The sequence below is a fragment of the Propithecus coquereli genome, unplaced genomic scaffold, assembly GCF_000956105.1.
Source record: "Propithecus coquereli isolate 6110/MARCELLA unplaced genomic scaffold, Pcoq_1.0 Scaffold146, whole genome shotgun sequence".
Lineage (NCBI taxonomy): Eukaryota > Metazoa > Chordata > Mammalia > Primates > Indriidae > Propithecus > Propithecus coquereli.
Window position 1 is genome coordinate 4,524,840 of NW_012138969.1, and position 24,165 is coordinate 4,549,004.

Below are 24,165 nucleotides of genomic sequence, written 5' to 3' on the forward strand. Positions count from 1 at the left end.
TAGGAAGAGAATTTCTACCAGCTTTCGACACCACATCTACCCACGGACCAGCCCCTGCAGCCACTTGTTCTGCCCTCCCTCCTCGTGCCATGGATGAATGAAGGGAGCGCCCACCTGAGCCGAGCCCCGCACCTGTGCTCTAGAGCATCCCCCCATATCTGCTCAAGGAGACTGCTCCTCTGAATTTCCTCCCTCTCCTTCATCCACAGTGATTTTATCTCAAATGGATCATGCCCATCAACACATAGATGGCATTTCTTCCATCTGCCTCATTCTTCTCTGATTGTTTTTCAAACAAAATTCAACACGACGATCTGTACTCACTGTTTCCAGCCCTCTCTGAAACCCTTCCCCCTCCACTCAAACTGCTCCTGGCACCAGGAGGTTCTCAGCCCTCACCTCGCCTGTCCCATCTGCAGCGTTCGACTCAAGTGAGCAAAGCAGGCACCTAAAAGCTTTTGAAAGAGTAAATACGATGAGAATTAAAGAGAATCTGTGGATGTAATTTACACAAATTTCCAAGAAATTATTAGCAAAGTTCTAGAGTACCTACTTTTTTAAATTAAATAATGAGACAATAGGGAAAACACTTCTTCAGGGAACTGACTTGATCATCCTCGACTTCCTCCCCCTTGAAGCACTCCCTTCCCTTGGCCCAGGAAACCACACCCTCTGATTTCCTCTCTCCTTCCTACTTGCACTGTCTCAGTCTTCTTTCCCGATAACTCCTTTATTGCCCTGACATCTTAACATCGGAACTCAGTCCTGGAATCTCCTCTCTTCTCTATCCATAGTCTCTTCCTTGGTGGTTTTGTCCAGTCTCATGACTTTAAATACCATCTATATGCTGAAAACTTCCAAATTTATATCTGCAGCCCAGGCTTCTATCCTGAACTCACTTATTCAACTCCCTCCCATACAGCCATGTCGAATAAGCATGGCAAATTTAGCAAGCACATCCAAACTCAAGTCTCATCTCCTCCAACCTCCTCTACGTACAATCTCGCCCAGCTTAGTAGATGCAACTGCACCCTTCTGGCTGCTTTCTCTCACACGCACCTCCAATCCACCAACCTTAAAAATATATCCAACACCCAACCACCTTTCACCTCTTCCACTGCTGCTTCCCTGGCCCAAAACTCCATCCTTTCTGTCTTAGATCTGTGACCTCGTAACTTGTCTCTCTGCTTCTAGCCCTACTCCAGCAAAGTAGCTGGAGTGATCCTCTTTAAAACATAACTCAGATCATATCACTCCTTTCCTCCAAACCCTCCATGGCTTCCCATCTCACTCAGAGTGAAAACCGGAGTCTTCACGATGGCCTTCAAGGCTCCAGAAGATCTGCCGTGGGTTCCATCTCCTCCTAATTTCCCCCTCACTCACTGCGCCCCAACCCACCAGGCCCTGTGTTCTTTAAATACAACCAGCACACAGACATCTCAGGAGCTCTGCACTTGCTGTCCCAGCCACGTGGGCCACTCCTTGCCTAGATTACCACCTGGGACACTCTCTCACCTGCTTTCAGTCTTTGTTCAAATGGCATCTTCTCAACGTGGCCCTCCCTGAAAGCTCCATTTAAAATCGCAACCAACTTCCCCCTTCCCCACTTTGTTTTTCTCCATAGCACCTATCAGTATCTGATACACCATATGTTTTAGTTGTGTTCTGTATTTCCCCACTAGAATGTAAGCTCCCTGAGGGCAGGGACTTTTCTATGCTTAGTCTCTATTGTATCCCAGCATCTAGAATAGTACCTGGCACATAACAGGGACTTAATAAACCTTTGCTGAATAATAAGTTAACAAATGAATCTGTAATTACCTATGAATGTAAACAGAGAGGAGAAAAGCCTTTACAATGAGTTCAGGAAATGGTTTCCCTCTCCCTCTACTCTCTCCTCTCCTTGAAAACCCTGGCAAGCAAAGTGTCCTGCCACGAGGAAGTTACCAGAGCTCCCTACTAGGCACACACACCCTGCCTCCCAGCCTTCATGGGAAAGAGGACAGACTAACTTCCAGGATCCACTTATCCATTCCTTGTCTTATCCTTGTGGATAAGACAAGTTGCAGGGGAACAGACACTGGTATCGGATTTCAAGAGTCATCTGTATTACAGGACCTCAGACTGCTGCAAGGACACAGGAACAGGGCAGTCCAGATGGGAACAGAGGGAAAACAGCATGAGTGATCCCGGATACAGGTGTCTACAAATTTCTCCAACTATATACCTGATCCTAGGTCAGTTGGCCCACCTCATCGCTCTAGCACCATGAGATGGTCATAGGCTCCTGCCACCTATTTGTCAAATGAGTTTCGAGTATGATCTGCTATAACCAGGGCATGTGGAGGAGGTGGTGGGGGCAGACTGAAGAGAAGATGAATAGACACGTGCCCTAGTCTCATGGACCTCAGGACCCAAAATGTCCTCTGTAGATACCACAAAATCAGAGGCATGTCAAAAAAAGAATGGCAGTTTTGCATCAACCCTGATAGGATGTTATGCTTTCAACACGCTCATGCATAACACCCATAAGCAAAATCCAGTGAGACAGAAAGTGAACAGCGGTTAACCGTTTAACCAATACTGGCTATGGCAGCTGGGAGAATGCAACTTAGAAGGGAGCCATAGGCAGTGTCATAGAGAAAAGGAATTTTGAGGAGTGAGGACACTTTCAGGAAGCATCCAGACCACAAGTTGCCTCTTCTTGCCAAAGCCAGTGTGGTCCATACAAACCCCTGTTACCACAGCAGCTCAAAGCACCCCAGTCGCAACAGATACAGCAGGCAAAGCTGCAGGAACAGCACACCTCCAAGAGATTTCTGCATCTGCACAAGTTCACCAACAGCAGGTGGGAAGAGAAATAGCTCTGACTACAGAAATACAAACGAAAAATACTGGATTGTAAGAACAGAGACTTGAGTAACTACAGGCAGGGGATTTGGAACCTCTGCAATCTGTTTATCAGTCCTGAATCAAGAAAACAGCTAACTGAATCAGCAGATATCATGAAACCAGAAAGAAAGAGAAATGAGACTCAGACGAGTACCAGGAGAAAGTCAGTTCCCTTAGCCACTTCCAGCCTAGGTGAAGAGGGTTAGAACGCAATAACATCTGTTGTGTGAACGGCATTGATCAGAAGGAGAACGTATTGTACTGGAGAAGGAACACCTATCAAGTTCAGGAGAAATGTAAGAAATTCAATTAGTAAGCACAGGGGAGAGTTTGCAGCTTGAGGAGACCTTGGGGAGAGCCAGTCAAAACGGGTAGAAGCAGCCAGCAGAACGGGACGCTGTTCTGCATTGTTTCCGACCCAGGAGGGAGGGAAACCAAGAGTCCGCCTGGAGTCTGACCAAGCAGAGTTGAAGTTTTGGTAGAGACTAAATGAAGCGTGGGAAACTCTGGGTTGCCCTGACAATGAGAACCCTACCCCCTTATAATAACTCATTATAACGAAAAAAGTCACATGCAAATGAAGTTAACAGTAATCAACGGTAGAAGAGGGACGCACAAGGAGAGATGCATTTACGCTGCACATAAGGCTGCTTCAGAGGGCTTCTTCCTGCCGGTAAACCTGAAGGTTCTCCTACTGGTTTGGGTATAACTGGTGCCAATAAATCCTACGTATTTGTTGTACCCTTGACTAGAAGGGGCACTGGACTGGGAAATGGGGGTTCCCCTTCTCTCAGTGCTCACCAGCTGGGTGGACTGGGCCTTCCCAGACCAAGGAGGGGTAGAAAGGGAAATCAACACTGTTATTTATTTTGCATCTTATTGGTGTCGGTAGAGTTAATGCTCTGTGAGTGATTTTTGGTTTGTATATGCAAAAACATACATATATGTAAATATGCATTTATAAGACTAAGTTGACTACTTGTTCACAGTTAATTCCATGGTATGCAACCAGTGTGTGTGTATATATATATATATATACACGCAGAGAGAGAGAGAGAGAGAGAAGAGGGAAGTTCTCCTAGCCCTGGATCCAGCCATCCGGGTAGCAGAAAGCCTTCAGTAAATCGAAGCTTGGTGATTGACAGGCTGGAAGTCAGAGAGGGTATGAGTCTGCAGCCCTGCGAGCCCATACGATGAAAGGTCTCAGAGGATCTGTAGCTTGACCTCTTCTCCCTCTTTCCGTGGAGCAAAACTGAGGAAGGGTGCAAGATCACCGTCTCTTTGTGTGACCTCCGTGCCTGTGGTCGATAGATGACTAGAGAGAGATGGGAACTTGAGGAGAGCACCATGAGAACAGGAATCATGGTGATTTTTTCTCCCCATTTCTCTAGTGCCTCGCACAGTGCTTGGAATATAGTACATGCTCAGTTAATACATATTGAAAGAATGAATGAATGAGCAAACACACGAGCTAATGCACACATGGTGAGCAGTTCTTCAGCTGTGTCTGCAGCTCCTGCTTGTCTCAGTACCATCTGAGCCTTGGCTAAACAGGACCAACAAGCATGCCTGTATCCTCAAAACGCAACACTTCTCCTTTCAGTCTTTCAACGCACTTATCACATCACTTAGGTGAGGCTACACATATAATTGAAATGCATCACTCCCTAAGCCCCACAAGTGCCACCAGCCACTGCAGGGCCAATGCTCTAATTTCTAGAGGCGCCTGGCTAATCTGAGTGACATGGCCTCAAGACAACCTTCACATCTCAAATGTACAGTGACAGCACTCATCAACTCCGCCTGCCTTCCCTCCTTCTGGCTGCCTCCCACAGCTGGTGAGAATCCCAGAGAGTCCTCCAGGGGTTTCTGGGTCACACCTAACCCTGGGCTTGCTGGGCACAATCTGGCCCTTGGAACTTCTTTACTGCCCTTTACAGCTTTAGCATAATAGCCTCTGACTTTTTTCTGCAAAGCTTCTCAGTCCTGCCTTGTTCATCCTGCATGGGAATGCATCCATGGACATCTACTAAGCACTTCCTTGCACAGGCCTTACACGATCCTTGCTCTGTGGGCGTTACAATCTGGTGAGTCTCTCCTGAGACATAGCATTTCCTTTACCTCTAGTGTGAATTATACCCAGAGCTCCTCTTAAAGGGTGCTTTGTATAAACCACCCTGTGCCCCACCTAATAGCTTTTATACAGGTAGAATCAGGCCAAAACGATCAAGAGAAGGACTGAAGGAAACAGAGGGCACCTTAAGGTAAAGGCGGGGAGTGGGATACACATAAGAAGGGTGATCATTCCACAGGTATCTGCCTCGAGGTGGGCTGGCTAAATGCATATAAGGGCACAGTCCTTTGTAAGCACCTGCCCGAATTCCTTTGCCCACCCAGGCTCCATGTGCATCAAACCACATACCTACCCCCACCTCTCATGTTTGAACTTAGACTCTCCACCATGCCTTTGATAATTTATTAAAGTCAGACTCCAGAAGGCAGAAGAGACTTCACGGTCATCTTGTTTATCTTCTGTGCCCATGCAGGAATCCTCAACATCCCTGGCAGGAGGCTAGACATCCTTGTCTTCTGCAGCAACTCTGAACCTTCCAAACATGCCATATGAATCAGAGGGACCTTGTTAAAAGCCCAGCTCACCAACTGTACAGAGCTATACAAACTCAGAATCTCCAGAGAAGGGGCCTGTGGATCTGAATTTTTAACAAGCATCCCTGGCGAGCCTCACAATTAAGCATGCTTCTTATGTGCGTGTAATGCAGCAGTTCTTGACAGCGGCTGCGTATTAGCATCCACGAGGAAGCTTTAAAAAAAGTCAAAGACAGGTCTTCACCCTTAGATATTCCTACTTAATTGGTTTGGGATGGAGCCCAGCTGGTGTGATTCTTTTTTAAAGTTCCCAGCTGATTCTACCGCGCAGGCAGGGTTGGGAACTTTAATAGCTTCCCAACCTGACAGTAAGTAAGCTTTTTGAGGACAGCAACCAAGAAATCTACTCTTTTGATACCCTTCACTATACCCTACCACCTTGTCAAACCCACATACTTTATACCTATCAAGTGGATCTGACTGAACTAGTTTGTTCACCCATCCAATATAGGATGCAGTTTCCTAATTGTTTTAAGAAGCCGTGTACTTCCACTTAGCAACAGGGCAGACCAAGGAGGGCTGTGAACTGCTGAGACTTCTCACCCCGACACACACATAGCCCCAGCCCTCCCTGTCCCCAGACTAACCAGCCCAAACAACCCCAGAAGCCTCATTCCAGGTTTCTTCCCTCCTCCCGCCCCGCCCCCACCAGCTCTACTCACATTATACAGCACGGTGGTCCACCCTTCCATGGTGATGCACTGGAAGACAGTCAGCACAGCAAAAAGGATGTTATCGAACTGGGTGATCCCATCATTGGGGCCGATCCAGTCCTTGCATTCATAACCAGCTGGGCAGCCCTGCACGCCGCACGGGTGAGGGGGATCAAATCCTTCTAGAATACCTGTAGACACATTTGGAGGGTAGGGGGTAAACCACACGGTGTTTAGCATGAGCTGGAAATGACCTCAGGAAGCCACAGGCAAGCAATTTTATTTCCCATAGAAAGAGGCTTGTCCTGCTTTGTCTCGGGCTCCCTCTCCTCTCTGGTGTTTCTGCAGCTCCCGGCTCATGTGCCGTGTATGCAACCCAGCGTTTCCCGCTTGTTTCTGAAAATGGAGCCTCTCCTTCACACGGTCCCCCACTCTCTGCAGGCCTCACCCCTGACCCTCACCTGCAGTACCGCAGGGATTTACAGGGCCGAATCACACAGAAGGCTTGGAGGTGAAGGCAAAGTCAAGTTTCCTAACTTCAGGCTGCAGGATAAACCCTGAGTTCTTCCTGGGTTTCTATAGTTATAAACTACAGCCCCTTTAGTTTGTAACTAGCTCCTTGTTTTTCCAGCATAGATTCCTGGTCTTGAATAAAACGTAAAAATAAAAAATAGAAATCCAAAGTGCAAGGTGTTCTTCGAAGATCCTTTTCATAAAAACATGGTACCTAGGTGGAATCCTCAACCCGGCCCCCAAACCTTCTCCCCCCAAGGGAACCCAACCAAACTGCAAAAAAAAAAAAAAAAAAAAAAAAAAGAAAAATTGGGGGTTGGGGAACCCAACAATCCCCCGAACAAAACTGCCAAACCAAACCCAAAACCCCCCCAAGAATTCCAAAACCCAACGGGGGGAAAAAAAAAGGCAAAGAACAACCGGAAGAAGAACAAGGAAGGAAAAAGGCCCCAAAAGGCCAGGAGGGACCCAAGTCTGACTCCTGGGTCTCACTGGCCTATGTGCCAAACAGGCCATTGTACAAAGGGTACATATTCGGACAGGTGGCTTTTGAAATGCATTCTGACAGCCCTCTACCATGGGATGGGGGAGCTGAGACCAGCTACTCGAACTCTTCCAAATACCTAAGGGGTTATTTGCTTTGTAATAATCCCTGTCAAGTGGCGATCTTTAGTCTTGCCTGCTTGTGTCTCAAAAGGCTGCTTAACAGGAAGTTTCTGATTCTAATTCCAGGGTTGGGACATACTCTCCCAACCAGCCCTCAAATGCCTGGAAATCATCCCAGTGACCAGAGGAGGGAGAAAGGGAAAAAGGAGAAAACACAGAAGCGCGGCCCTACCTGAATTGTTCATGAAGCACGCGCGATGTAACTTCCCGCTGTAGAACTCCAAGCCAATGATAGCAAACATCAGGATGGCAAAGAAGAGCAGGAGGCCGATCTGCAGCAGAGGCACCATGGCCTTCATGATGGACTTCAGCACAATCTGCAGGCCTAGAAGGAAGGACAGAGAATGGCAAAGGGAGCCCTCCCCCAGCACCATCAGGCAAGGCAGACTCAGTTTACCCTGTCCTAGGAGGAGAAGGGCCGGCCTTTGATGGGAAAGAACCAGTGGTCCTGAGCTGGTAAAGATAATCCACAAAGAGATAACTGGGACAAGTCAAGCCAAAGGTTGCCGTCACCCCTTCCCCCAGGGATCAATCCCTCCTCCTCCTCACTACTCCCTGCCCATTCACATGCCTGCTTCCCTTCCTCACTGGTTCCATCCATGTTGTCTCCTGGATTCCTATGACAGATTAGATTGAGTAGAAAGTACTCCTTTCCTAAAGGAAATTAGGCCTAGTCCTATACATCCTACGAGAACAGGGAAAAAACTCATGTTCGCTGTCACTCTATCTCAGATCCTGTTCTCCCACCCGCTGTTGGGGGAACACAGTTAGGACAACCACTATTCAGAAAATGCCATATCCTTTGACCCAGACATGGTATTTCTAGGGTTCTAGCCTAAGAACATAGTCAGAGACTTGAATAAAGATTTAAGTAAAAATATGTTTGTTGCAGCACACTTATAGCTGGGGGAAAAAACCTGGGAATAACCTATTTTTATTATTTGTGTTGTCTACCAATATAAAAATGGCTAAATAAATCAGGACATGTATAAGAATTATTAATTTTAGAAAAATAAAATACTTATTTCAGGATGCAAAACTACATATATATGATGATTCCAATTATATTAAAATGCACAGGAAAATGAATAAAAGACATATTAAGATGCTAACAAAAGTTATTTCTGAGTGGTAAGATAAAGACTACTTTTTCTTTCCTTTTCTTCTTCTTTTTTTTGTTTTTTTTTTGTTTTTGGAGACAGAGTCTTACTTTATTGTCCAGGCTAGAGTACAGTGGCATTATCACAGCTCACTGCGACCTCCAATTCCTGGGCTGAATCAATCCTCCTGCCTCAGCCTCTCGAGTAGCTGGGACTACAGACATGCACCACAACACCCGGCTAATTTTTCTATTTTTTTGTAGAAACGGGGTCTTGCTCTTTTTCAGGTTGGTCTCAAACTCCTGAGCTCAAGTGATCCTCCCACCTCAGCCTCCCAAAGTGCTAGGATTACAGGCATGGCCTTATTTTCTTTTTTGTTGTTTTCTTAACTTTCTAAATTTTCTATAAAGTTCTTACATTATGTTTTAAATCTGATCTGAAAAAAAGTTAAATATGAAAATGAAACGTTATGCCAGGGTGCTGCATCTCCACTATTTATTAACACTGGGGCTTCCTCCAAGGAGGAATTGCTTCTTGTTTATCCCAAATTCTCTAAGACCCAGATCCAGCCAAGGACACATAAATAAAGTTATTTGCAGAGCAGAAAGAAGAAAGGCAGATGCTCACTAGGTATCCCTGACACGAGCTTCAAAGGCCTCAGGACACGCACAGCCCGGAGGGTCCTCAGGTCCACGTGAGTGTTGAAGTGGGTCCCTGCAGTGGCCAGGATGCTGCAGAGAGACACAGAAGGTCAAGGTTAGCACACAGACTGGCTTTCCCCTCCCGCTCTGTGAGGAAAGCTGGGCTGAAGCAGGATCCGCCTGGAAAGCACACAAGGCTGACGCCAGCTGTATGTGGGCGCACCTGAGCTTGGGTGAATCACCAGTGGTTCCGAGTGGAATTAAATTTAGCCATCTGGGTTTCACTTTGCAAAGAAGGACAACTTATCATCATATCAGAATCCTAGTTCCAAATTTTAAGTGAAACACAAGGTCCCCAGCATCAGTCCTACTCCTGTCCCCAAACCTTTTCCCCTACTCTCCTCTCTGTCCCTTGCCAAATTCCTTCCCCTCTTTCCAACCTACCAGGGCCTCAATTTTTTATTTCAAAATTTTCTTTGATTCCCCTGTCTCCTATCTCCCTTAGAAAATTTCTCTGGATTAAGTGCGGTAAAGCAGTAACTCACTCTTCACCTTGACACTTAGAATTTTTACCAAACAAATCAATTACGCTAAAGCTTATACTAATAATTGGGGAATAACTTCAGTAGTCTTCATGTAGTATCAGTATTTTATAATTACCTCAAACCACCCTTTGACCTGGATTGGGCTTCTTTGCTTCCGTTTTTCCACCTTCTAAAGCCATACCCAGAAGCACACACACACACACACAAATAAAAATTCATAAGAATCCTATTAGATTGTGTATACCAAGTACCTTGTCTTGAGGAGACAATTTATTTCGTATAATCTCACGACATTGTAGACACTTTGGAGAGACAAGGATACAAATGTACTTAGGAAAGACACAGCAGAAGACCAAGCGTCAGAACACCTGGGTTTAAGCCCTGACTCATTCACGTGAGAACCGGGTGACTTGCCACAAGTCACTCAACCTCTACAAGCCTCAACCTCCTCATCTATGAAATAAGGGGGGTCACATGGCCTAGTCATAAAAACAAAATGGCATGGTATTCAATATTAAGCATATTCTGTAAATTATAATGCGCACAACAGGCCTTGTGTCTAACACAGACATTAATAATACTTTCTAATTTTATTCTTCTTTCTGTGAAGAAGGAAAGTTTCTCCCTCATAACCTTTCCAGAACAATCTCAGCTACCCAGAACCACTGGGAAATGAGTCATTCAGAAAAATGGGTTTTCTATCTAGCCAAAGGATGGCAAGAATGGTTTATTTCATTGAATTATTGTTGGTGGGGCCTCTTAGAAACATTTCAAGTCTGAAAGAAGGCCTGGAAGTGCCTTCAATATCTGACATGTCTCCACTACCTGGAAGAGAACCGCATCAGAGGTTTAGGCTGCAGGACCCCAGGAAGGCGCAAATAATGCAGATTCAGGACAACGTGATCTTAAGTAAGAACTGCAGAACGAGCAATGCTTTATGTGGTAGTACACGTCCCAACATTAAAAGTATTCAAGAGTAGGGTATAGAATTATCTTCAGGAAGTAAAGACGGTTCCTAAACTGGTTGAAGCTTATTTAAATGACCCGTAGAGATTTCTCTCAACCTTAAGATTCCATAATTCTATGTCCATACCACCTCAGAATAAAACAGAAAGAAATCCCGCTCTCACACAGAGTCCCAGGAGCTAGAGAGGTGTTCCAAGTCATCTGCGCCTCTCCCAACCCAAACTTCCACGGCATCATCTGGAAGGAGGGACTTCGGGAAGCAGAGTCTTCTACACTGGTTTTGACTCTATCTTTCAAGACCAAAGACAGAAATCATGGAGGAGGTGATATAATTTCTAATAAGTAGGGACAAACTAAGAGGGAAAGAAAAGAGCAAGGAGAAACATGGAAAATCGAACTGAAAAATACAACAGAATTAGAAAAAAATAAGGAAAGAGGAAAGAGATTTAAAAAAACGTCAAGGACAGGTGTGGTGACAGAGAACTGCAGTAAACAGGATCCCAGATCTGCGATGTCGTCTAACAAAGGTAAGGTCACGGCGCTGCGTGTCCTGTGCTGCCCAGGTGGGGACCCTCCTTCCCCTGGCATCACAAACAGTGTGCAGAGTCTACCCTGTTCAGACGCTGGAGTTCTGTTTCCTTGGACACCCACATAACACAAGATGCCCTTTCATAGCACCCAAAGGGCTGTTGGGAATGAAAATTTCCTCCCCAACCCCGAGTTTGACAGGTATGCTTCAAAATGTGGAGGTAGAGGCAGAAAGACAAAATTTTAAAAGGCAAAAAAGGCTCACATGTGGAGTGAAACAAAAAAATGGGAGAAGGAAAGAAGAATGAGATGATAGGACAGTGAGTGGTAAAAAAAAAAAAAAAAAGTGAGAATATGAATCAGAAAGGAATAAGGAGAAATAAAACCTGGTGGAGAAGCAAGTGTCAGAGAGCTAGGAAAGCTCATGTGAGAAAGAGAACGAAAGTCAAGCCGACTTCAAAGACAGAAGCAAAAACACGGTATTTGTCGCAGGGGTCTCACTCTGCCAGCCTTGAGGTTTGCCCGTGCATGTAGCAAGCATGGCCCTTGGCTGAGTCTACCTGTCCCCAGGTTCGCCCAAGCCCTGCCCCACCGCACAGGGCCACGCAGCCTGTGGCCTTGTGCGCTCTTGGCACTCAGAATGTTCTTCTTTCCTCCAGTGGAGGAGGGGTGGCAATTGGGCCTTCGCTTGATGCACGGCAGCCACTGGCTGCTTTCTAACTGCCACCATCCAAACAGCCCTTGCGGGCAGAAATTACAGCTCGGCTGCCCTGTCCACCTGTTAGAAGCAAGAACAATGGGATTCTTAGAGGGAAAAAAAATAATCAGAAAGAGCCCTGCTCTGTGCTCCCACAATGAGCCCACCTCCCTCACTGCCCTGACCCCATCCTAGAGAAACTTTTTCTCATCCGTCTTTCCCACTAGACCCGAAATGCCTCCAACGGAGGTAATGCCATGCTCATCTCTACACCCCCAAACCCAGCCCAGTGTCTGCCAAGCAGGAGGTGCTCAGTAGATGCTTGGTGGATTGAACTTGAACTGCACTGAGGAAATGAATAAATCTGTTGAAGCAAAGATCAAAAGGAGAGAAATACCACAGAAATCCTAGATCTTACTAATGAGAAGAGCAGGGTAGCAAAGATGCTACTCAAACATATGTGTGTTTAAGAACATAGGGGGGTACTGGGAATTTATCCTCAAACGTTTAGGGTCTAATGAGGATCTTCTAATATACTTCTAAGACCCCTGCTCTCGAGCAGATCCCACAGGCAAGATCTGTCCAGTCCTCAGTAGGAGAGTTAGAGAGAGAGAGGGAAGGAAGAGGATTTGAAAGTTAAAAAACTTTCCTCCCACCAAAACCAAAGTATTGAAGTATAAACATCCCAGTAAAACTACAGGCCTTCTATGTACCAGGCCCTAGGAAGGGTGCCGGGGGAAAGTGAACAGGAGGAAATGCCAGCCTGGTCCCCAGCCTAGTGCAAGGAGACAGACATATAAAAGAAATAATTGTAATGCACCACGAAGCATTAACAGAGGTATTTACAAAGTGCTATGAGAATGGGAAACACGGCAGTGACGAGTGCAGAGTGCTTACTATCTGCTGGCATTTTCAAACGTTATCTCATTACATCTTCAGAAATATCCCAAAATTGCTATTGTCTCCATTTCATAGAAGAGGAAATCAAGGCTCAGAAAAAATTAAATTGCTAATAAATGGCAAGACCAGGAGTCAATGTCAGTTCTCTTCTGATGTCAAAGCCAATCCTTCTCCCACTCTGCCATTAGGCTGTGAGATGCTTTCCCAGCACTGGACAAGGCCAACAATTCCCAAGCCAAGGGGGTGCCAAAAAAACCAAAGGCAAAAATTTGGGCCCCAAAAGGGGCAAGCAAACTGAATCCCCTCAATCCAAAGCCAAAAAACAACAAAGACCAAAAAATTGCCAACGAACAACCCCAAAAACAACCGAAGGCAAAGCCCCCCCACATACCAAAAACAACAAAAAAACAGCACACGCACAGCAGAACAGCGCCAAAATATCTACACACACACACGGAGAGACACACACACAACAAAAAAACAGAGAGACCACAGAGAAGAAAACCAAAATGGGGGGCACAAAAAACCAAAAGCTCCACACTCCCAAAAGACACACACACCTGTGCTCTTCAGCAACAGAAGCTGTTTCCCATTCCTTTCATCACCGTAAGCATAGAACCAGGTGGAAAGCTCCATACACAGAAAGGTGCTTAATTCCTACCTTACCCCACAGCAGAGGACAGCTGGAGAGCACGCTCAGACCTCTGCCCACCACCAGCACCGATACCCTGTTCTTCTGCACACAGTCAAGTTCAATAACCATTTCCGGTTGGATGCCAGAACTCAGCCCTACCTCGTGTATTTTTGCTTTTAGTTGTCAGCAGGTAAGGACAGAATGGGGATGGATATGACCCTGGTGATGTGACACAAGTCCTCCCCATTGTGGCCACACTGCAGTGGCACAGAACAGAAGACAGAAGGATGCTCCAGGCCATGAGGACCAAATCAGTCACCCAAGGAATTCTTCAACCCTGCATTCCTTTTCCTTTGGACTTTGGGGTTCGTTCTTAGCCTTCTTGGCAATCCAGGTCTGCGGTCTCTTTTCAGAGGCACATTCCACTGTCCACGGCTGTCTGCCTGAAAATACCCTGAAGCAGCAGGCGTAGGTTTAGGACTGCCTGATAAAATATAGGATGCCCGGGTAAATTTGAATTTCAGCTACACAAAAAATAATGTTTAGTGCAATATTTGTAAAATGCATGGGATATTCGTGGCTTACCTGAAATCTGAAATTCAAATTGAACTGGACATCCTGTGTTTATCTGCTAAATTTGGCAACTGTACTGAGGTGGTGACCAGAAATGACCAGGTAAAGAGCTCCCCTCTTAGCTGTTTGTTCCAGCCCTAAACAGATTTGCAAGTTCCCTTCTGAGAATAGACACAAGCCGGGTCTTCTAGCATTGGCCCTGAACTCCAGAAATGACCCGTTTGCCTCAACCCATACAAACACCAAGAGAGAACATCATTGACTTCTGACAGGGGTCAACATCATTGACTTCTGACTTCTGACTTCTGACAGACTTCTGACTTCTGTTCATTAGCATCTGTGAGAAAAGGCTGATTAACACTAGCCAGGGGTGTCAGGTGTTTAACCAGCCCTGTGGTGAGGAGGCCATGGGGAGGCAGGAAGGGACCTAGTTCAATTCCCAACAGAGCTGAGTCAGGATATCATTCCCATGGAGAGGCCACACAGATGAGTTTCTGTGTCCACTCAAAACCACTCCATATGTGCTCAGTTCCTTCCTCTCTCCTCCACTTTACCTCCAAACAGACACCAAAGCCTGTCATGGCCTTCCTGTAAAGCATCTCTTGGAGTCACTTCTCACTCTCCAGCGCCCCTCAGGCCCGGAATGCCCCTCTCCTGCCTAAATAATAGGATTCAGACCTCAGGGCCCAGCTGACATTTGACCCCCTCCTTGGAAAAGACCTACGATCAAAAGATAACCAAACTTAATTCTGAGAAAGGGATAAGTCAAGTTCAAATCCCAGTTCCATCACCTACACTAGCTGACTGGCTTCATGCAATTGCCATTCTGAGCCACAGTCTTCCTATCTGCAAAATGGGGATAGCACCTTCCTAAGAGGGTTGATGACAGGATTAAAAAAGGTAATGCATGTAAAATTCTTCACATAAGTGCTGACTTAGCATGTAGCTTGCTGGTCATATGGAAGAGAAACAAATTTTAACTGTCTTAAACCATCAACATCACCACCGTAAAAAAAGGCATACTGAGAAGAGATCAGGAGTTCACAGAATTGAAGGGATGTCAGAAGACCAGGCAGGGAAGCAGGGAAGCAGGACCCTTAGAGTGGTGGGGATATCCGGGCCCCAATTTGAGGAACCTGCGAATGTTACCCAACACAGTGAAAGGGACTTTCCTGATGTGATTAGGGATCTGGGGTGGAGAGATGATCCTGGACTATCCAGGTGGGCCCTAAATGCAATCATGAGCGCCCTATAAGAGGAAGGCAGAGGAAGATTTGAGCAGAGAGAGAGAAGATGCCAATGTGAGGACGGAAGCAAGATGCTCGGCTCGCTGGCTTTGAAGGTGGAGGAAGGTCCCGAGAACGAAACACAGAAGTGCAGCTCTACAAAAGCTGGGAAGGGCAAAGAAATGAATTCTCTCCTAGTGCCTTTGGCGAGGAGAAAGGAGAAGCCTAGCCTTGTTGATGCCTTGATTTTGGACCAGTGAAGCTAACTTCAGGCTTCTGACTTCTAGACCTGTAAGAAAATAAACGTGTGTTGCTTCAAGCCACCAAATTTGGGGTAATGTGTTACAGTAGCCATGGGAAACTGATACAATTGGCAAAGGTCAGAGATTCCAGGAAATCTGAGTTTTAGGCCAATGTGGAGGTTGCTATGGATATAAACATCAATCGTCCTAATGTCATAGTGTCAAGAGTCATGGGGAAAAAGCATGTGGTCAAGCTTAAGTCACATGTCTCCCTGCACCCAAATCCCCCATCGCTTCCAAGGTGGGTAAGACCCTCATCAGAAGCACACACAATAAAAGATTCTCCCAAAAGGGAGATCGGGGGCCCCTGGAGAAGTTGGGCAAAGGAGGACTAAAAATAAAACTGTCTACTACAGCCTGGCTCATAGAAAGTACTTAATTAACAGGTGTTGCAAAAGGAAGAAGAGAAAGAGTAAATCCGTTTCCTTATCTACAAAATGAGGTGGTCAGATGGAGGGACCTCTCAGACGGCCACCACCCCAGGCTCTAAAACCCTGCGAGCCAAAGCCTGCCCAGATGGTGCTGTACTCCTGCAGCTCACACCAATCTCCCCTTTAACTCGACGTCCAGAGAGCTGCTCAGCATTTAACTCCCTGTTATGTACTGTTCTTACATCTTAGAACAGAAGTCTGATTGTTAATGGTAATTAGTTGTGTTTTTCTATAACTCCATTCAAAGCCAGCTCCTTGACGGCAGAAACTGCCTTTCCCATCTCCATCTACTATGGCCCCTTCCCAAGAAACATGCAACAGTGGTGCTCAAGAAATGCCCTTGCCTCAAGGATAAGTGGGTGTCAACACTGGAGCAGACTGGCAGGACCCACCCACAGCCACATCCGTGGAGCTGAGACTGGGCCCGTGGCACCTACTAATTGGATATCCAAACCAAGGGAGGTTTAACACATGTGTAAATAATTATGAGCTCTCAAAAATCTGCTGAATTAAACGTAATGTTTTGCTCTCCGTTTCTTTTAAATAAATTACTGAAAATGTGATTTGATTTGGGAATCAATTTCTGGAGACTTTACTTCATTTTATTTTTAAAAAGTCCCTCTGTATCAAATTGTTCACATAGAGACAAGCCAAAAAAAAAAAAAAATCAACTTGACCAAAATATATCTGAGGGAGGAGGATGAGTCTGGGAGAGGGAAAACAGATGTCAGGCCCAGCCCAATTCCCAGCCTCTGCAAGCTGCCTCTTCCTCCCCATCCCCGCGATGCTGGGGCTCTTGGATACCCTCAGGCTTGGCTCTATCCCAGAGTCCAGGACTCAGGCTACAACCGGCTGGTGCTTACTGAGCATATGGCGTGTGACAGCACTGGCCTTACAACAGAGAACAAGATGGCAACGGTGGCTGTCCTCATGGAACTTAACGAAAGAGACAGACAGTGAACAGATCACAATTACAGCAGGTGGAAGGTCAGGGAAAGAAGCTTCACTGCGGAAGGAGCACATGTGCTCAAAGATGAAGCAGGAAACAATGTGGGAAGAGCGACCCAGATGCAGGAAAAAGCCCAGCAGCAGCAAGGAGATCGGCATATCTGAAAAACTGAAACAAGGCTGGCGTGGCTGGAACCAAGTGAACCAGGGCAGAGTGGAAAAGGATGAGTCTAGAGAGACTGGGAAAGGAAGACTTTATCGGCTGTGTTAGGGGTCTGGGCCAAGTCTGGCAGTGTTCAAAGAACTCCAAGCTTAAATCTGGTGATGGAACATCAGGTTAACTACACTGCTTCCCTGAGCCCAAAAGAACGTCCCTGATTTCACCATTCATCTCTCTCCTTTTCCCCAAGCCCCACCCCCAGTTGCTATAACTGGGTATTTACATTGGTCTCTGTGCCGGAATTGATACCACCTTCCAGCCCCACAGGCCCCCCTGGGGCTGTTGCTGCTCAGAGGCTGGGCATCCGCAGAAAGGGTGATGAGAAATGGACTAATCTAAGGAAATCATCCATTGTCCTGGGTAGTGACTGGTTTAGGAGTGAGCAGGTAGCAGGTAATGAAACTCAGGCCACTGAATTATAAGGAAAAATACCCTTTGGGGCTTCTATTAACCTATGTTCTACAACAAAAGTAAAAGCATATACAGCATGATTTTCAAATCATCCTTTTGGATCATAGACTATGGTAAGAAATATATTTTATATCACAAGCCATATATATGCATACACAAAATTATATAATGTTTCATAAAATAATACTTATTCCTTCTATGTGTGATATATTCATATTTTCTCTTCAATTATTCCTCTTTTATGCCTAATGCTGGTTGCAACCAACACTACATTGATTTCATGGCCCTCTAATGGGGTTGGCCCATAGCTTGAAGAACCCAGGTGTAGAGACCAACCCATACACATCATTCACATTCTCTCTAAAGAGGCTGTTCTAAAGAGGACAAGATGGACCAACACGAATGGCTACCTTGAACCATGGTAGCCATTGCTACCATGAACTTCTTGGTATTTTCCCAGAATGATGAAATCATTTGCCTTGAAAGGTTTTGCTATGCTTTTCCAAGAACTGCATTCTAGAAGAAAACCTGTTACCTCTTATAATACCTGAAGTAGCAATAACATCTTGCTGCCCTCCAGAATGGGCAATCTCAAAGAGAGATCTCACTCACACACACATATACATGCACATACACACTAACTTCAAAATTATCTGTTTCTGGCCGGGTGCAGTGGCTCACGCCTGTAATCCTAGCACTTTGGGAGGCCGAGGCAGGCGGATTGTTTGAGCTCAGGAGTTCGAGACCAGCCTGAGCAAGAGCGAGACCCTGTCTCTACTAAAAATAGGAAGAAATTAATCGGACAACTAAAACTATATAGAAAAAATTAGCCGGGCATGGTGTCACATGCCTGTAGTCCCAGCTACTCGGGAGGCTGAGGCAGTAGGATCGCTTGAGCCCAGGAGTTTGAGGTTGCTGTGAACTAGGCTGACGCCATGGCACTCTAGCCCAGGCAACACAGTGAGACTCTGCCTCAAAAAAAAAAAAAAAATTATCTGTTTCTGATTTGTTTTTGTTTGGTTGATTTGTTTGGCGGTTTTGTTGTTTGTTTGTTTGTCGGCTTAGTGGTATATAGTGTTCAACATTTATGGCTCTGAATTAATTTATGGACAAATTTGGACATGGACTTTCTTCTAAGACCACAGAAAATAAATGATAGCCAAGAAGCCTTAATATTCCTTGGGAGGAAGGGAAGAAGGATAGGGTCACTTTGCCCTTTCCCATAGAGAAGATCTGTGCCATTTATAGGAAGGAACAATTGGTTCTGTGTTGGACACAAGTAAGGCAACCCCTTCTGGAATTTAAAATTGGGTTCTCAATTAAATTTCAGAAGAATCTTAGTGGTTACAAAGCGGTCCCAAAACATGACTTCTGATGAGAACAAAAATCATGGCCTAAAAATCCTCTCTGTCTTTTCCCACCAAAAGAAAGCTCAACAATCAAACCATCACACCAAGGAGAACAGATTGTATTGACATCTGGGGACAGATAATTCTTGGTTATGGGGAGCTCTCCTATGCATGGCAGAATATTTGGTAGCATTCTTGGTCCCTAACTGCTAGATACTAGTAGCAATTCCTCCTGCCAAGTCCTCTCCCCACCCCCAGTTATGACAGCCAAAAATGTCTCCAGACATTGTCAAATGTCCTCTGGGGGCAAAATTCACCCCTAGTTGAGAACCACCACTGCAGGACAACTTCTCAGATAGCAACTCCTTCAAACTGAGCAAAGCTTCATAGCCTGATTAAAGGCAATGGCATGTGTTTTACAACTGGCCCCTAGCCACGCTGGGAGGAAAGACACACTCTTTCCGCCATCTTCTTTAAACACCTCCCAAGGAGTGCATAAAGCTTGACCCCAACTTGTCTCCAAAGGAAGCATTAATCCAAAAGAAGAGTTTCCTCAAATGATGCCAGAAGAAGAATATAGAAATGCACAAAGAAGAGTATTGTTTCCTTAACCTCAGTAGAATAGAAATAAAGGTTGAGTTCCTACCCAAAGGCCAGGGTTTCTTTCTCTTTTCTGAGAAAGTCCTTGATTAGTCACTCAGATACAGCAAGGAGAAATGCGAAGAGATGGGGAGAAACTCTGTAGCTGTCATTCAGGCCCACGTGATGATGATGATGAAAATAAAAATATCTCACTGTTGTTTCACAGTTTACATAGCCCTGTTCCACACAGGTATCACAATCTCCATTTTATAAGTTTGAAAATTAAGGCTCAGAGAGAGAAACTATCTAGCCCAAGGTCACTGAGATAGTAAATGGTCAACTGAGACTCAAACCCAGAAAGTTAGATTCCAAAATTGGAGTGATTTCAGTAGCTACAAAAGATAATGGCTAACAGCTAGAAATACATCCCAAGGGCACGTATATCTGACAAATGCTTTCTCTAGGACAACCACAGAGTTGCCTCTCTGCAGAGCCTTATGGTGTCCTATGATTACGGTATCATATGAATGTTACCAAAAGTGTGCTACAGAGAGTTGGCAAAAAAAGGAGAATTGCTGGAGAGGGAAATCCCACATTATAAGAACTCACTAACATAAATACATGTTCTTTGAGTTGTTTTCCTGGTAGTGGTGAGGGATTTCTGATGATCCACCACCCACACACTGTCTCTCCCCAGGTCCTCCTAAGGACCAGGAACAAGCAGTTTTGAGATGGCTCATCAGGGATAGAGCAGGGTCAGGCCGAGGAAAAGAATCCAGCTAATTATCCATGTGGGGGCCAAGCCCCCGGCACTGGCCGTGTTGCAAGAATACACTAATGAACCAGTATCAGATTCCAGAGACGAGATGTGTCATCCAACACTGCCCATACAGACTGGCTGCCTCGTGTTTACATGGCCAGTGGCTCCTCTTCCTTCAACAATAACGCTTCCCACCTACAGGTCTTTCCAAAATTGACAATGTTATGACATGGCATTGCTGGCCACAGTTAACAGGATCAGGGGCAGGGAGTTCCTTCCCTGGGATGTTTGGACTTAGGACCAATAGCGTTTGGTTGATTTCTTCTGCAGCAGCTGAAGCCATGAAATAAAAGGCATGAGAGCTATTGCCGTCCATGTTTTCTCACACAGAAGAAAGCTGGCTTCGGTGAGAGGGAGGAATAAAGCTGACCCCACAGAGGTGAGAGGGGGTGAAAGAAGGAAGGAATTCTTCCAGAGCCGAGCCCTGTTCCTGCAGTTCCTGGGGTGCGACCATCTCCTGATGCTTTCTGCAGCGTGGTGGTTCTGCGAGACATCCCTTCCCTGAGACACCCCTCCTTGCTCCACCTATCCAAGCTCAGTTTCTGTCACTCACAATAATTCACTCACCTATTCTATCTAGATAACACCATAGAGAAAAAAAACCAAAGCAGGAAAGTTGATAGAACTGGCATGGCCAGATCCACAAAAGCTAAGAGAGATACCAGCAAGCCTCATGTTATGGGGCTTTGCTTTACTGCACTTCATAGATACTATGTTATTTTACAAATTGCAGGTTTATGGCAACCCTGCATTCAGCAAGTCTACCTGCACTGTTTTTCTAACAGCACATGCTCATTTGGTGTCTCTGCATCACACTTTGGTCATAATATTTCAGTTTTTTTCATTACTATTCCATCTGTTATGGTGACCTGTGATCAGTGATCTATGATGTTGCTATTGTAATTGTTTTGGGGTACCACAAACTGTGCCCACATGAGACAGTAAACTTAATAAATGCTGTGTGTGTCTTCACTGCCCTACCAACTGGCCTTTCCCCTGTCTCTCTGTCTCTCTCTCTCTCTCTCTCCTGGAGCCTCCCTATTCCCCGAGAAACAACAATATTGAAATTAGGCCCGTCAATAACCCTACAGTGGCCTCTAAGTGTTCAAGTGAAAGGAAGAGTTGCATGTCTCTCACTTAAAATCAAAAGCTAGAAGTGATTAAGCTTGGTGAGGAAGGCATGTCAAAAGCTGAGAGAGGTCAAAAGCTAGGCCTCTTGCGCCAGTCGGCCAGCTTGTGAATGCAAAGGAAGTGTTCTTGAAGGATATTAAAAAGAAAGCCTTACTGTTGATATAGAGAAAGTGTTCGGGTCTGGATAGAAGATATAGAGAAAGTGTTAGGGTCTGGATAGAAGATCAACCCAACCACAACATTCCCTGAAGACAAAGCCCAATCCAAAGTGAGGCTCTAACTCTCTTCAATTCTATGAAGGCAGAGAGAGGTGAAGAAACTGCAGAAGAAAAGTTGGAAGTTAGCAGAGGATGGTTAGTAGGTCAAGGAAAGAAGCTATCTCCATAACATAAAAGTGCAAGGTGAAGCAGCAAGTGCTGATACAGAAGCTGTAGCAAGTTAGCCAGAAGATCTAGCTAAGATAACTGATCACAGTGGCTACACAAAACAACAGATTCTCAGTGTAGATGAAACAGCCTTATACTGGAAGAAGATGCCATCTAGGACTCTCATAGCTAGAGAGGAGAAGTCAATTCCTGGCTTCAAAGATTCAAAGGACAGGCTGACTCTCTTGCCAGGGGCTAATGCAGCTGATGACTAAGTTGAAGCCAATTCCCATTCACCATTCCAGCAATCCTAAGGCCCTTAAGAATTATGCTAAATCTACTCTGCCTGTGCTCGATAAGTGGAACAACGCAGCCTGGATGACAGCACATCTGTTTATAGCATGGTTTACTCAATGTTTGAAACCCACTGCTGAGACCTACTGATCAGAAAAAAAAGATTCCTTTCAAAATATCACTGCTCACTGACAATGTGCCTAGTCACCCAAGACCTTGGAAATATATTTAATACAAGGAGATTGATGTTGTTTTCATGCCTGCTAACACAACATCCATTCTGCAGCCCATGGATTAAGGAGTAATGTTGACTTTCAAGTCTTATTATTTAAGAAATACATTTTGTAAGGGTAGAGCTAATATGGACAGTAATTCCTTGGATATATCTACGCAAAATAAATAGAAAACCTTCTGCAAAGGAGTCATCACCCTAGATGCCATTAAGAACATTCATGATCCACAAGAGGAGGTCAAAATATCGAAATAAACAGAAGTTTGGAAGAAATTGATTCCAACTCTCATGGATGACCTTGAGGGGTGCAAGACTTCGTGCAGGAAATAGCTACAGATGGAGTAGAAACAGCAAGAAAACCAGAATTAGAAGTGGAAACTGAATACGTGACTAAATTGCTGCAATCTTATAAAACTTAAATGGATGAGGCGTTGCTTCTTATGGATGAGCAAAGAACGTGGTTTACTAAGAAGGAAACTACTCCTGGTGAAGATGCTGTGAATATTGTTGAAACGACAACAAAGGATTTAGAATACTACACAAAATTAGTTGATAAAGCAGCAGGAGGGTTTGAGAGGACTGACTCCGATTTTGAAAGAAGTTCTGTGGATAAAACGCTATCAAACACCATCGCAGGCTCCAGAGAATTCCTTCGTGAAAGGAAGAGTCAACAGAGGTGGCAAATTTCATTGTTGTCTTATTTTAATAAATTGCCACAGCCACCCCAACCTTTAGCAACCCCACCCTGATCAGTCAGCAGCCGTCAACATCGAGGCAAGACTCTCCACCAGCAAAAGGATTACAACTCGCTGAAGGCTTAGCATGATCGTGAGCATTTTTTAGCAATACAGCATTTTTTAATTAAGACATGTACATTGTTTCCTCATACATGATGCTATTGTGCACTTCACAGACTATAGTACAGTGTAAATATAACTTTTATTATATGCACTAGGACCCCAAAATTCACATGACTCACTTTACTGGACTATTCACTTCATTGTGGTGGTCTGAAATCGAACCCACCATATCTCTGAGCTGTGCCTGTACATGAAAAACAAGGAAGAACTCACAACTATGCCCCCAGCATGGAGTCAATATACCAATTAGAGAATGTGCAATCTTTTTTCTTGAAGTCATCTTAGCGAGTGGCTTAATTTCTAAGATAGTGAAACAATGCTCCCTCATTAGCTTCTGAAAGTCTTAAAAATTATACTCATTCATGATCCTTGAGAGAGCCAGAGGCCTCTTCCCAAGACATGAAACACCGATGAGTATGTTAACACTGGGTGGAAAGTTGACCAAAGGGATTCTTCAAAGTAGGAGGAAAAGAAAAACCTAAGTATTAAAACTCTAACTTTCCATAATACTATAAAACGTGGGGGGCTTTTTTTCTTGTTTGACAGTCTGAGAAACAACTGGCTTAAAAGAATCTGATTTTAGTTTATTTAGTTTTTCTCAAATCAATGACTCTTTCAGATAAATCATAAATCCATAAATTTTAGAAAAAATACATTTGTCCATTGTTCTACTTTCCTAGTTCTGCCTACAATGTCTGAGAGCTTGATCCACATGACAAGCACATGCCACCCGCCTTCTAGTGTGACAAGTATTAAAAAAAATACCCATACAACTTCCCATACTTGCATAGAAGGCAAACCTACAATTACCGTGTTTGATGAAGAGGCAGCCACAGAGCTCTTGTAAAATATCAACAATCTATAAAGCCCCAAAATGAACTAGGATATTTGTCAGAGAAAACAAAATGCTTTTCACTTTTTAGAGTCATTAAACCAAAATTCATTCTAGTACTTCTGAGTCATATCACATCCCATACCATCTATTTGGAGTACAATAAAATACAAGCAATTTTAATAAT

At 44.8% G+C, this 24,165-nt stretch overlaps 1 protein-coding gene across 1 annotated transcript in view; it reads right to left on the reverse strand.

Annotated features, from left to right (window-relative positions):
• Nucleotides 1-24,165, reverse strand: part of CACNA1E (calcium channel, voltage-dependent, R type, alpha 1E subunit) — a 421,935-nt gene that overhangs the window by 253,055 nt on the left and 144,715 nt on the right. Inside the window, exons 5-7 of the mRNA XM_012639976.1 lie at nt 9,119-9,222; nt 7,564-7,716; nt 6,222-6,403 (exon numbers count right to left, since the gene is read on the reverse strand). Coding sequence (XP_012495430.1) covers nt 6,222-6,403; nt 7,564-7,716; nt 9,119-9,222 — 439 coding nt within the window. The remainder of the gene's footprint in view (nt 1-6,221; nt 6,404-7,563; nt 7,717-9,118; nt 9,223-24,165) is intronic.